The sequence below is a fragment of the Zalophus californianus genome, chromosome X (assembly GCF_009762305.2).
Source record: "Zalophus californianus isolate mZalCal1 chromosome X, mZalCal1.pri.v2, whole genome shotgun sequence".
Taxonomy (NCBI): domain Eukaryota; kingdom Metazoa; phylum Chordata; class Mammalia; order Carnivora; family Otariidae; genus Zalophus; species Zalophus californianus.
Genome location: NC_045612.1, coordinates 70,025,330 through 70,037,080, shown reverse-complemented (window position 1 = coordinate 70,037,080; position 11,751 = coordinate 70,025,330). Strand labels below are relative to the sequence as shown.

Here is an 11,751-nt window from a genome sequence, read left to right as displayed (position 1 = left end):
CATCAGCAGAGGACGGAGAAACAAGGGCTGGTAAGATCTGATCCACGACTACATATTGCTACCTTGAGTACAAAACAGAGAGACTGTTTTTGAAATACTCTTCTGACTGGATGTCTGCCGTTTCAAGATTGGAACCTTTCACTCAACGGTTGAGATAGAGACAGAGATAGATCATTTTTTAGAAGGTAAATTATTAGCTAATTTAGGGCCTGGCAGAGAAGGGAGTCTTCCCGCATCCATCGCTGGCCAAAAATTTCCCCTAAAACACTTGTGGTGCAAGAGAGTGGTAATAATGCTCAGCTCAGAGAGGTGCTGTGAGGCTCTATGTGTTTAGCATACAGGGGGCACAAAATAAATGCATGGTAATGATGCGTCCTCATATTTCACGGGTCCTTTCAAAGTAGGCTCTGGGTCTAATTCACCTCCCCTCTTTGATTCTTCTGGCCCCGATTGGCTTCAGCGTCCCCCACTGTAAAATACACATTGGACTCGAATCCAACTGGCATTCACTTGGCCATGTGCTGGCCTGACTGGATGTTTTCTTTGGCCCACCTGTACAGGTCTTAAAGAGGAAACCAGAGGCAACATGTTAAAATGGAGGTGTTCTACGTAGAGATCTAGAATTCCCTTTTCCTCTTGAAAAATCGGGAGATGTGGCAGTGCAGAGTCCACATTCCTGCATGGCAGCAATCGGCTAGAGCCAGGTGGCAGCTGGCCCCTTCGGTAGAACATGCACTGCGAGTTGGCCAGAGCCTGTCTGGACTGCTCCACTCATTATTAGGACCTGCTTGACCCTGCAGACAACTCAATCTGGGGCCCTCTGGACAGCTGGAAACAGTCTATGCCAGGCAGAAGGTAGGCACTCACTTGGTCAATGAGTAAAACGCTTACCCTTCTTTATCTCTACCATTTTCTTGTCTAGTCGTGTTAAGAAATCCCAGTTATTGAGTAAGGTGAGTCTCACTTTGGAAAGTAAAGTGAACAAGTCTGTTAGAGTCAGGATGGTCTATGTTATACTGTGGTAACAAACAACTCTTCTATCTCACTGCCTTACAACAGCAAGGGTTTATTATTTGTTCACACACATCAATCTAGACATGAAATGAACACACCCTTCTATTTTGACAAGCATGGATACATACGTGAGTGCACGGCTACGTTTGCAATCACAAGTCAAATGAAAACTCTGGCATGTGAACATAGGACCTCCCACAGAACCCTATTTAGAGACTGATCAGCTTAGACCGCACAACGCTGTTTTTCTAGGAGACATGAAAAGGCCCCCAAATCCAAGGCAGTAAGGGATGGAGGTACAAGGATACCCACCCTCAGCCAAGGAATTGCCCCATACAATAAAGAGGGTCTGAAAAGCTTGTAAAAGAACCTGAAGGTTAAGGGAAAAAAGAACATGTTAAGCATATTGGATAGTAAACATTTTGCAAATGCATAAATAGGCAGCACTCTAGTGAGGCCTCCTCTTCTGCGCTTCTAGCTCAAGAGGGAGATGCACTCCAGATGTCCAATAGGCAGAGAAATGGAGCTGGTTGGCCTGGGTCGCAGAGAGGGGCTAGGAGGTTGGGGTCCTCTATCTCCAGCAGGAGCTGCACATAGAAAGGAAGGCATCAGAGCCAGGTCACATCCATTTCCCCTCCAGGCTCTCCCCTCTCTTCTGTTCCACCCGATCTAGGCTTTGTCACCTGGACTACAGACTGCAGCACAGAACCCTTCCTCACTGATTTGCTCAGCTCGGGTCTTGCCTCCTCCAATCCCTCCGTCAAAACCACCACATTTCTTTTGGTGGAGCCCAGGCTCTTTGCATATACTCCTCCCCAGCTGAAACATTCCCTGGCTCCTCACCACCCACAGTTTCTGGTCTAGCCCCTCAGCCCGCCATTCAGGACCTCTGTGAGTGGCCCCTTCTCCAGCCTCATCCCCTTCTGTTCCAGCAGTTCCTCCTTCACTCAGGTCACTGCTGCACCCACACACCCGTCCCCCACCCAACATTTTGTTCTGGCAAAGCCCAGCCTTCCCTCTCAGCCTTCCCGGGCATCTAGCTGTCCTCAGACTTCCTCTGGTCCTTCCACTCCAGGCTCATCTATTGAAATTTAGCCACAAAACGCAAGGGAAGTATGAAGGCATCCAGGCTCCACATGGAGACTGGAATCAAAGACCAGGTCTCCCTCCAGCCTAGGCTCTTATCACCTATGTGTATCCTGCCCACCACAGCAGACTGCAGGGGTGTGGGTAGAAAGCTCTGGGCTGGGAGCGAGGAGACCTGGGTGTTCCACCCGATAGGCCGCATGCCCCAGTGCACGTCGCTGCCACTCGCAGGGCCTCAGTTTCCTCGTTTCTTGATGCCAGGGCCCGGCGCATTTGCTGTCGAGCACTGAGCTCGATAAACTGATGATTCATCACCATCAACCATCGACTGCCATCTCTGGCATCAGACCGAGGAGCTTGGGTGCCTGGGCCCAAGGTGGTTCAGCCCACCAACCCCGGCCTCCCAGTTAGGCCCTGCTTACGACAACGCCCTCCCATTTCCCAACCCTCCCCACCACCCCGTGTTCTCCTCTCAAGGACCAGGCTACCTGCCGCCGCGGAGGGCTGCAGCAGGGAGACGGAGCTAGAAGATGCCTGGGGAGAGTCTCTCAGAATCAGCAGAGCCTCGGCCGCTTCCAGCTTCCGCTGCCACTCTGAGGCAGAAACCGAGTCCTGGTCAGAAGCTTCAGGAGCCTGCAGCGGAAAGGGTGTGAGAGAATGGGACCTGAAAAGCCATGCCTCCCCACCTCATGGGGCCAGTGGTCCTTCAGTCCCGGGTTCCGCTGAAGGCCCCACCCATGCTGGGTGCGTTCAGGTGGGGCCTTCAGCTCTTCCCGGTCACTAAGTTTGGCCCCTGCCAGGGTTCTGGACCCTGCTCTTTTCCCAGGATCTGTGGCTGCAGGAGGACAGGGCCAAGGACGGATGGCACAGGGCTGGAGCACCGGCGCTGAGCATCTAGAAACAAGGAAAAGAAAGGCCAGGGGATTCAACCCTCTGGCAGACACACACTACCAGTAGAGAAACAGGGCCAGGATCTTGCGATATCTGGATGTGGGAGTCTGAATGCCTGCGGGCCATCAGCCGTTGTGGCTTGCACAAGTCCTTTCCCCTGTTGGGTCTGTTTTCCTTTCTAGGTCCTTCTTCAATATCTCTCCCGAGACACCAATTCCTGCCAGCGTTTCTAAAACTCCCAGGGCAACGGTGACGATTGTGGGGAATCCCAGGTGTCTGTGTTCTAATCTGCAAAGCACCTGGAGAAATGGGATCACGGTCCCTGTCGAGGGACTGGTTCTCACCTCCATATTCCCCAACCCCATGGAGCCTGAAGGACCAGCTTGGCTCATCTAATGGCCTGGAAGCTTTCTCTACTGACCTTTGGACTCTGCCCCTGGGCCCCTGGGCCCCGTGGCCCTCACCATCTTGGCACATTCCCCCTCCGCTTTTCAACAGGACCTTCTATCCCATCAATCTGTTTCACGTGGAATAACAGCCTCCGTTAGTTGAAGTCCTGCTATGTGGCACGCCTTGGCCTAGCCCTCTTGTCAGTGCTGTAAGTGTGGGATATTGTCCCCATCAGTACACTGCTAGTACACACTGGAAATGGAGGCTTGGAAATGTAATGTCACGTGTCCAAAGTCTCACAGATAGGCAACCGCAAGGCTGGGAGAGCCCTGCCCTTGCCCGCTAGTCTGAGATGCTGCCTTCTCCACTCCTCCTCCTCCCCCCACTCCTCCTCCCCCTGCCACTTCTTGTCCGGCTCCTCTCCTCCCCCTCCTCCTCCTCCTCCTCATCGGCCGCCTCCTTCACTCCCTCCTTCTATCTCCCACGGCATCAAGCACAAAGGTTGGGCACCCGATAACACAATATACAACTAGCTCCATGTGCCTTCTCACTTTACTCACATGCTGGGCAGGGCAGGAGTCCTGTGGGGCTTCCTGGAAAGAGAAATTGTTCGTCGCATCTTCAAGGCTGCTGGAGTCCAGGACAGAGACAAAGAATTTGGGGCATGACCAGTCAGCAGAGCTCCTTGGGCGCTTGCCTGGAGGAGCAGGGAGCACAGGGTGGAGTCAGGCACCAGGCCGGCCATGGAGAAGAGATACGTATGGGTATGTTCTGGGATGAGGATAGGAGCCCAGAACGTCAGAGCTGAGCAGACCTGGAAGACCAGCCAGTTCCTACTCTTTATTTTCCACCTGGTGAAACTGAGGCCCAGAGAGGACGAGTATTATTTCTCCAAGGTCATATGGCAAGCTGCAGTAGGGTTAGGGAGGGAACCCACATCTTCAGGACACAGAGAAGGGTCTGGGCTGTGAGTGAGATGGGAACCTCCCCCACAGGCCCCGGACTCTCCTTACCTTCCCGGGGGTGGCACGGGGGTGGGTGGGCCTCGAGCTGGGACATGATATTCTCCTTCCCAGCTGTGGAAACCTGGGGACACTTTAGGTGAACCCTTCCCCCTGACCCCACCCCACTCTTCCTCACCCCCAGTCTGAGGTCTCATCTCACCGTGGACCATTTTGCCCCCCAGATCTCTCCTTCCCACCAACACTTGGTAGATAATGTTGATGACGTCTATTAGGTGGGGCAGCTAAAGGCCCGGGGAGTAATTTGCCAAGGCCACATCAAAACTGGGTAGTAGGACTGGCGACAGAACTGCTCAAAGCTCCCTTCCCCCAAACCCAGACGCCCTCCCTGGCCAGAGACACTCACTGAGGGCTCCTGCTTGAATGGTCAACTTCTTGACATGGCTGTGAGCTTTGCGAGGGGAGGCCTCACTCCTTGTCAGTCCTTGAGCCAGGTGCCTCTTTAGCTGTGCCCCCTGCTCCTTCTTCAAGGCACTCTCAGCAGGCAAGACACTGTGGTGTTCCCTAAAGTGGGGGATTGCAGGTCAACAGTCAGTCACATTTAGGGGAGGCCCACCCCCCCACTCCCCCACCCCCGTCAGACACCATACTCACGAGAAGAAGGCACACTTGGGACAATCGCAGGCCTGGAAGAGGCAGAGGTGCTCCTGGTCCTTGATTTGGTCAGTGAAGCCGTGGTTGTAGCAGCGGGCACAGCGACTTACAGCTCTTTTGGGGCCAAGTTCAATCCGCCACGGGGCTCCGGTCTCAAGCCCCGTGGGGGAGTCGGAGGGGCAGCAGGGCACAGCAGGCATTTCATTGGGATCCATGGTTCTAGGGCCAGGAGTGGAGGTCAGGATGGCCACATGATCCCCTACCCTCAACATACTTCCTCTGCCCTTTGAAAACCCCACCTGAGGTGCCTGGATTCTTCTTCACCCAGCTCACCGTTGAAATCACATCACACCCAACCTTCTCACTCACGTAGCCTCCTTCCCAGGAAGCCGCACTCACGCATAGCCCCATTCCAAGAAACTCTTGGCATGGTTCCTGTAAACTTTCAATCCAACTGCTAATCTCCTTGTTTACATGGACCCCATTTTCAGGCACTCCTGTGCCCCCTTCCACAATTACTGCCCTCCCCTTCTCGTGGATCATCCTGTACTCTGCCATACCTCACTGTTTTCCCTGCCATCCACTTCCACAATTATCTTCCTAACCTCCTGCATTCATTCCCTCCCTACTCATGATTCTGGCTGCCCCCCCACCTCAATTCTGTTATTAGTATGTCTTACATTCAACTTTCCGCTCACACCCCATTCTGATTTTCTTCCTGCACCCCACTGTAAGCTTAATTATTCTCTCAGCAACCCCCCAATACTTTAGGCTGACAACCCCTTTGTACCCCATGAAATTTGATTATGCTGCTGGATCCCAAGCCCCTCTTTCAATAATTATTTTTATTCATCCCTTCGATTATTCATTGACTAGATCCATGTTGAGCCCCCTATCGAATGCCAGACCCTGATCTAGTCAGCAGTCGACTCCTCGGGTGTTATGCTGAGTGAAATAAGTCAATCAGAGAAAGACATGTATCATATGACCTCACAGATATGAGGAATTCTTAATCTCAGGAAACAAACTGAGGGTTGCCGGAGAGTGGTGGGGGGTGGGAGGGATGGGGTGGCTGGGTGATAGACATTGGGTAGGGTATGTGCTCACCCTAGTGAGTGCTGTGAATTGTGCAAGGCTGTTGAATCACAGATCTGTACCTCTGAAACAAATAATGCAACATATGTTAAGAAAAAAGAAAAAGAAGAAGATAGCAGGAGGGGAAGAATGAAGGGGAGTAAGTCGGAGGGGGAGACGAACCATAAGAAACGACGGACTCTGAGAAACAAACTGAGGGTTCTAGAGGGGAGGAGGGTGGGGGGATGGGTTAGCCTGGTGATGGGTATTAAAGAGGGCACATTCTGCGTGGAGCACTGGGTGTTATGCACAAACAATGAATCATGGAACACTACATCAAAAACTAACGATGTAATGTATGGCGATTAACATAACAATAAAAAATAAACAAAAAAAAAACCAAAAATAAAAACAGCCGACTCCTCACCGCACTAACTCTTTTCTTTCACCAACAGAACCCTCTCTGCTCTCATGCAAACCCATGTATTCCCTGCACAGCCCCCCAACAGTCTTCCATGCTCCTCTTCACACTTCAACGGTTATGCTTGGGTACACCTTCCCCGTCCCTCACATCTGGGGTGCACCACCTCATCTCAGGCAGCCCAGTCATTCGCTGCCACTACCACATCAGAATCAAAGGATCAAAGGCAGGGGCATGAGCCCTGCCTCAGGTTCCAGAGGCCAGGGGTCAGGGGGCTGAGGCGAGGGTTTCCTCCCACAGGTACTCGGTGGTTGTTGCTTGGGGGGGCCCAGGGGGGGGGTCGGGGAGACGGGGTGGAGTGGGACATCAGGAGGTACTCCACCGAGGTGGAGAAGAGGAGAAGGGATTGGCCATCCAGAGCAGGAAGGAGGGAGGAAAGAAGATGTGTGGAGAACGAGGGTCCTATTCCTGATGCCAGCCTGTGGTTACCTCAGCCGCCCGCAAGTCCAGATCCAACAGCAGGGACAGAAGGTGGGAGGAGGGAAGACCCAGCTCTCTCTCCCTTTCCCGCCCTTCCCACAAAGGCCAATGAGCTTCCAGCGCTGCCTTCCTCCTCCCACGGCTGTGGCCGGTGACCAATGAGCTTCGACTTCCGTCGACGTTCACCCACCAAAGTCCCGCCCCTCTCGCCTTCCTTTCACTTCTCCGTGTGCTGGCTTTACTAAGCCAGTCAGTAACTCGTGAAGTGAGGTGAAGCGAAACTTTGTGCTCCCTAAACCTTGTTTCCCAGACTTTTCTCTCTTGGGATGTGAAATATTATATGTGCATGCCTATTTAACTCATGTCCTGGATATCCTGTAACTTACTCTTAATGAAATTCCGCATGTGTTTTTTTTTAAGATTCATCCATATTCCTACGTCAGGGATTGTCCATCGGGGGGCAATTCTACACCCCCAGGGAACATTTGGCAGTGCCTGGAGTCATTTTGGTCCATCTTTGCCGTGTCTCTGTGTCTGAGCTCCCTCTTCGGTTCCACAGATAAATTTGTCTGTTCCTGTGCCGATACTACACCATCTTCATTTTTACCTCTTGATAAGACATCTTGATCTATGGTAGGGCAAGTCCCCACATCTTATTCACAATCTTCAAACATGTCTTCCTTATTCTTCACCTTTTGCCCTTCCAGTGTAAGTGTCAGAATCAGCATGTCACGTTCCTTGAAAACTCATTTGCACCAGATTGGGGCTGCATTTTCATTAAATCTGTGGATAAGTTCCGGGAGAATCGACCATCCTTAGGACACCCAGCCCTCCTAGTCACCAACATGGCATATCTCTCGTTTATGTGGGGCTTCCTTAACGTTTCCATCTTTAGTTTAGTATTTAGTTTTATCTTTTGTACACTCAGATCTTGTACATCTTTTCTTGCATTCATCCCAAGATACTCTAGAGTGTTGTTGCTCTTGTGCTTGTTATCCAGTTAAAATGACATTTTCTAATTGTATCTAACTTACAGAAATCCATTTTACTTTTTAAAAACTATACTGACCTTAAAGTCAGCCACCCTGTCAAACTCTGATATTGAATCATTTGTCTTTAGATGTTCTGCAGTTTTTCATGAATCTGTGACTTACAGAAGCACAATAATCGATTTACAGGTTTCTTTTATTTTAGCTTAAACAAAGCCTATATTTTTATTTTTAATGATAATAAAGTAGTGACAAAAATTTGCATCATGGTAATGAAACATTAACATACAATCAAAATCTACTGATAATGTATGCATTTTTATTAAACCTGTACTGGCTGGCCAGGGCATCCACTGCAAGGTCAAACAGACATGACCACATTCGACCTCTTTGGGTTGTCCCTAATATTAAATAGAATGCTGCCAACAGCTCCATAATAAAATGTGTTTCCTGGGTTTCACTGTTTCCTTCCTCTTTCACTTCCTCCCTTCCTTCCTCCCTCCCTCTCTCCCTCCCTCTGTTCTTTCCTTCATTCCTTCCGTCCTTTTCTTGTTTCCTCTTCCCTTCTTCCTTTCTCTCCTTTCTTCCTTTCTCTCCTTTCTTCCTTCCTTCCTTTCTTTCTTTCTTTCTTGCTTGCTTGCTTGCTTGCTTTTGCTTTATAAGATTAAGGAGTTTCCCATATATTTCCAGTTTAAGAAGTTTGTCTTAAAAATCATGAATAGATATTAAATTTTCCTTTTTTCTCTATTGAAATGATCAAAAGTCTATTTGTTTAGTCTGTTAATACAGTATTATTTGTAGATGCTTTTTTCAAAATCTTTAATAAAGCTTACAATCACAAAAGGACAAAATTCACAAGTGTGTATCTTAATGAGTTTTCAAAAATTAAGCATACACATTCAGTTAGCACCTAGAGCAAGCAACAGAATATGTTGGCAACACACAAACCTCTCTCATGTCCCTTTCTATCTATCTATCTATCTATCTATCTATCTATCTATCTATCTATCTATCTATCTATCTAATGTGAAGCCAGCTTTGCTCTCCTAGGATAAATGCAACTTCGTTATGGTGGATCATCTTTTGTAGATACTGGTGGGTTCAGTTTGCTAAAATTTTGCTTAGGATTTTTACATCTTCTGCTCATGAGCATGATCGACTTGAAGTCCCTCTTTCTCATACTAACCTTGCTGGTTCCAGTGTCAAGGTTTTCTAGTCTCATAGCCTGAGTTGGGGAATAGTTTCTCTTTTCTATCCTCTGGAAGTTTTTGTATAACATTGGGATTGTCGGTCTTGAGACTTTAAAACTTGACCACTAAACAGCTGACGTACCAGTTCTCTTCATTTTTTCCCTTAAATTGTACTGTGGATAATTTCAAACATATACAAACAGGGTTTGCATATAAACTTACAATCTCCAGGTTCATTACAATAGAGCTGTGCGCCTGGAACATTAACGAGCTTGCTTCAGAATCCAACAAAGCCAAAGAGCTTGTGAAAACAGATTGCCGAGCTCCACATCTATAGTCTCAGATTAAAAAATCTGGCGTGGGACCCAGAGTTTGCCTTTCTGACAAGTTCCCTGGTGATTCAGATGCTGCTCGCGGGGGAACCACACTTTGAGAACACTGTACGAGAGAGAATAGTGAGGGAACCTCCAAGTATCCGTCACTGGGCTGCAACGGTTAACCACTCACAGCCAATTTCATTTCATATATATCTTCTCCCCTCCGTCTCTTCCAGATTATTTTCAAGAAGATACCAGAAATCGTTTTATTTTTTTGTGGAACACTTCATCACATAACTCTGAAATATGAGCAATCCATCTTCCTCAACTATCTATTTGAAAATAGATTCAAAACACACAAAGTTGAACAGTGAACATTCTTTCACCTAGATTTCATATTGTCCCATTGCTTTCTCTCTCCTTTTTCTTTTTTGCCTAACACTCAAGTTCCAAACTCTTCATCCAATTACTTTCAAATGCATCTCCTAAGAACTAGGATCTTCTCCTGTCTAACCATATTACTATTGTCATCTTGAAGAAATTTAACAGTGGCATGATAACATTATCTAAGTCCATCTACAGTTCATATTCCAATTTCCCCCAGTTGCCCCAATGATACCCTTTTGAGGGTCAACATTTCAAGCAAGTATCATACATTGCATTCAGTTGTCATGTCTCTTTAGTATCTTCTAGTCCCAAACAGTCCCTCAACTTAAATCTTCCATGACAATAACATTTGCCAAGAGCCTAGGCCTGTTTGCTTCCAATGTGGCCACGATACGGCTTTGCCTGATATTTTCCTCTCGTTTAGATGATTTCTGTTTCACATTCTTGGCAAGGATATTAAATAGGTGATGCGTAGTTCACATGACATCCCATCTGGAAGCTCCTAAGGTCAGTTTGTCTAGCTGTCGGTGCTGCTATTGGCATGACTCAGTTTGATCCCTTATTTACGGTATCGTTGGACAGATCAGTCCATTGTAAAGCTACCTTTGTCTGTCTGTGACTTACAAGCAGTCTGTAGCATGATATATATATTTTTTTAAGATTTTGTTTATTTGACAGACAGAGACAAGAGCAAGAGAGGGAACACCAGCAGGGGGAGTGGGAGAGGAAGAAGCAGGCTTCCCGCTGAGTCAGGGAGCCTGATGTGGGACTTGATCATGGCCTGAGTCCAAGGCAGACGCTTAGTGGCTGAGCCACCCAGGCGCCCCTGTAGCATGATATTTTGATACCATGTGGGTATTCTGTTTCCTCCCCACAGAATTTCACCTCTTGGCCTTAGATTTTGTTCCTGGTTCTTGTCTGATTTGATCATTGCTTGGGTGGTTGAAAAATGATGACTTTCTATTTGCTATCATTTCTTCTACTTTTATTGGCAGACATTTTGCTGTAAAGATGAACATCTCGGTCCCCCACCCCCACTCTGTTGCTGTTGTTTCTGTTGTGTTTTCGGCAGCAGGGAAAGATGAAAAGCCATTCAGGTGTGGTGTTCAAAGAAATATAAAGAGAATAAAGTGGACAAAATAAGAGAAACGTAAACAAGTTTAAGATGAATTGGGTAAGAATTTCTCTAACAGTTCAAACATAATGACAAAATCTATTGGCTGAAATTAACAACAACAACAACAAAGTTTTCAACAATTATTAAGGGTACCTGAGTTATAAATTTGGTCAGCTATAAAATGGCTTGTGTATTTTGGGCACACACACACACACACACACACACACACACTCACACATACACAAATATTTTAGAGAGACACAGGCTAAAAAAACATAAATAAAAACACTATTTCAGTTCAGAACGTATGTTAGAAAACTGTGACACGATGTATTACATTTTACAAAAAGCAGAAGATCTTCCACTAAGTGTATATAATACAAGAGCTTTCTGACACGATGAAAGATGAATTGATACAAAATCTGAAAAAGAAATTTCAAATACCTTATTTTTACCATTACACGGGTCGTGAGACATGAGACCCTGGCCAATTAATACTTTAGGTACATTTTGTCTCCAAGGGCTTTGCAATTTGCAAAGACATGATTTATAGTTTTAAAAATTGAACTCGTGGCATGGATATTGTGCAATCTGTTCTATTGCTTACAAAAGAATTTGAGGTAATTACAAAAAAATAGCTTCTGTCATGAAGGGCAATGATCTAGCTGTTATGCTGGAAATCAAATTTTATTGTTGTTTTAAATCAAGAGTCCAATGTTTCTCTTATTCTTCTTTCCACTGTGTGATACATATTGAAAACACAGGTGCTTTAGGTTTCT

The 11,751-nt window shown here is 47.3% G+C and overlaps 1 protein-coding gene across 2 annotated transcripts; it reads right to left on the bottom strand.

The window, feature by feature from the left end:
- Positions 1-1,068: 1,068 nt before the first annotated feature.
- LOC118356566 (doublesex- and mab-3-related transcription factor C2-like) lies at positions 1,069-10,863 on the bottom strand. Of its 2 annotated transcripts, none has more exons than XM_035725743.1 (6): positions 10,741-10,863; positions 4,998-5,216; positions 4,750-4,907; positions 3,942-4,078; positions 2,589-2,733; positions 1,069-1,601 (listed from the first exon to the last, which is right to left on the bottom strand). In XM_035725743.1, the coding sequence occupies exons 1-6, from the start codon at positions 10,827-10,829 to the stop codon at positions 1,489-1,491; spliced, it is 861 nt and encodes a 286-aa protein (XP_035581636.1). In that variant the 5' UTR covers positions 10,830-10,863; the 3' UTR covers positions 1,069-1,488. The 2 variants fall into 2 exon arrangements, with proteins under 2 accessions (XP_035581636.1, XP_035581635.1); XM_035725742.1 differs by lacking the exon at positions 1,069-1,601 and adding an exon at positions 2,836-2,994 and having other exon boundaries at positions 2,637-2,733; positions 3,942-4,011.
- Positions 10,864-11,751: the final 888 nt, after the last annotated feature.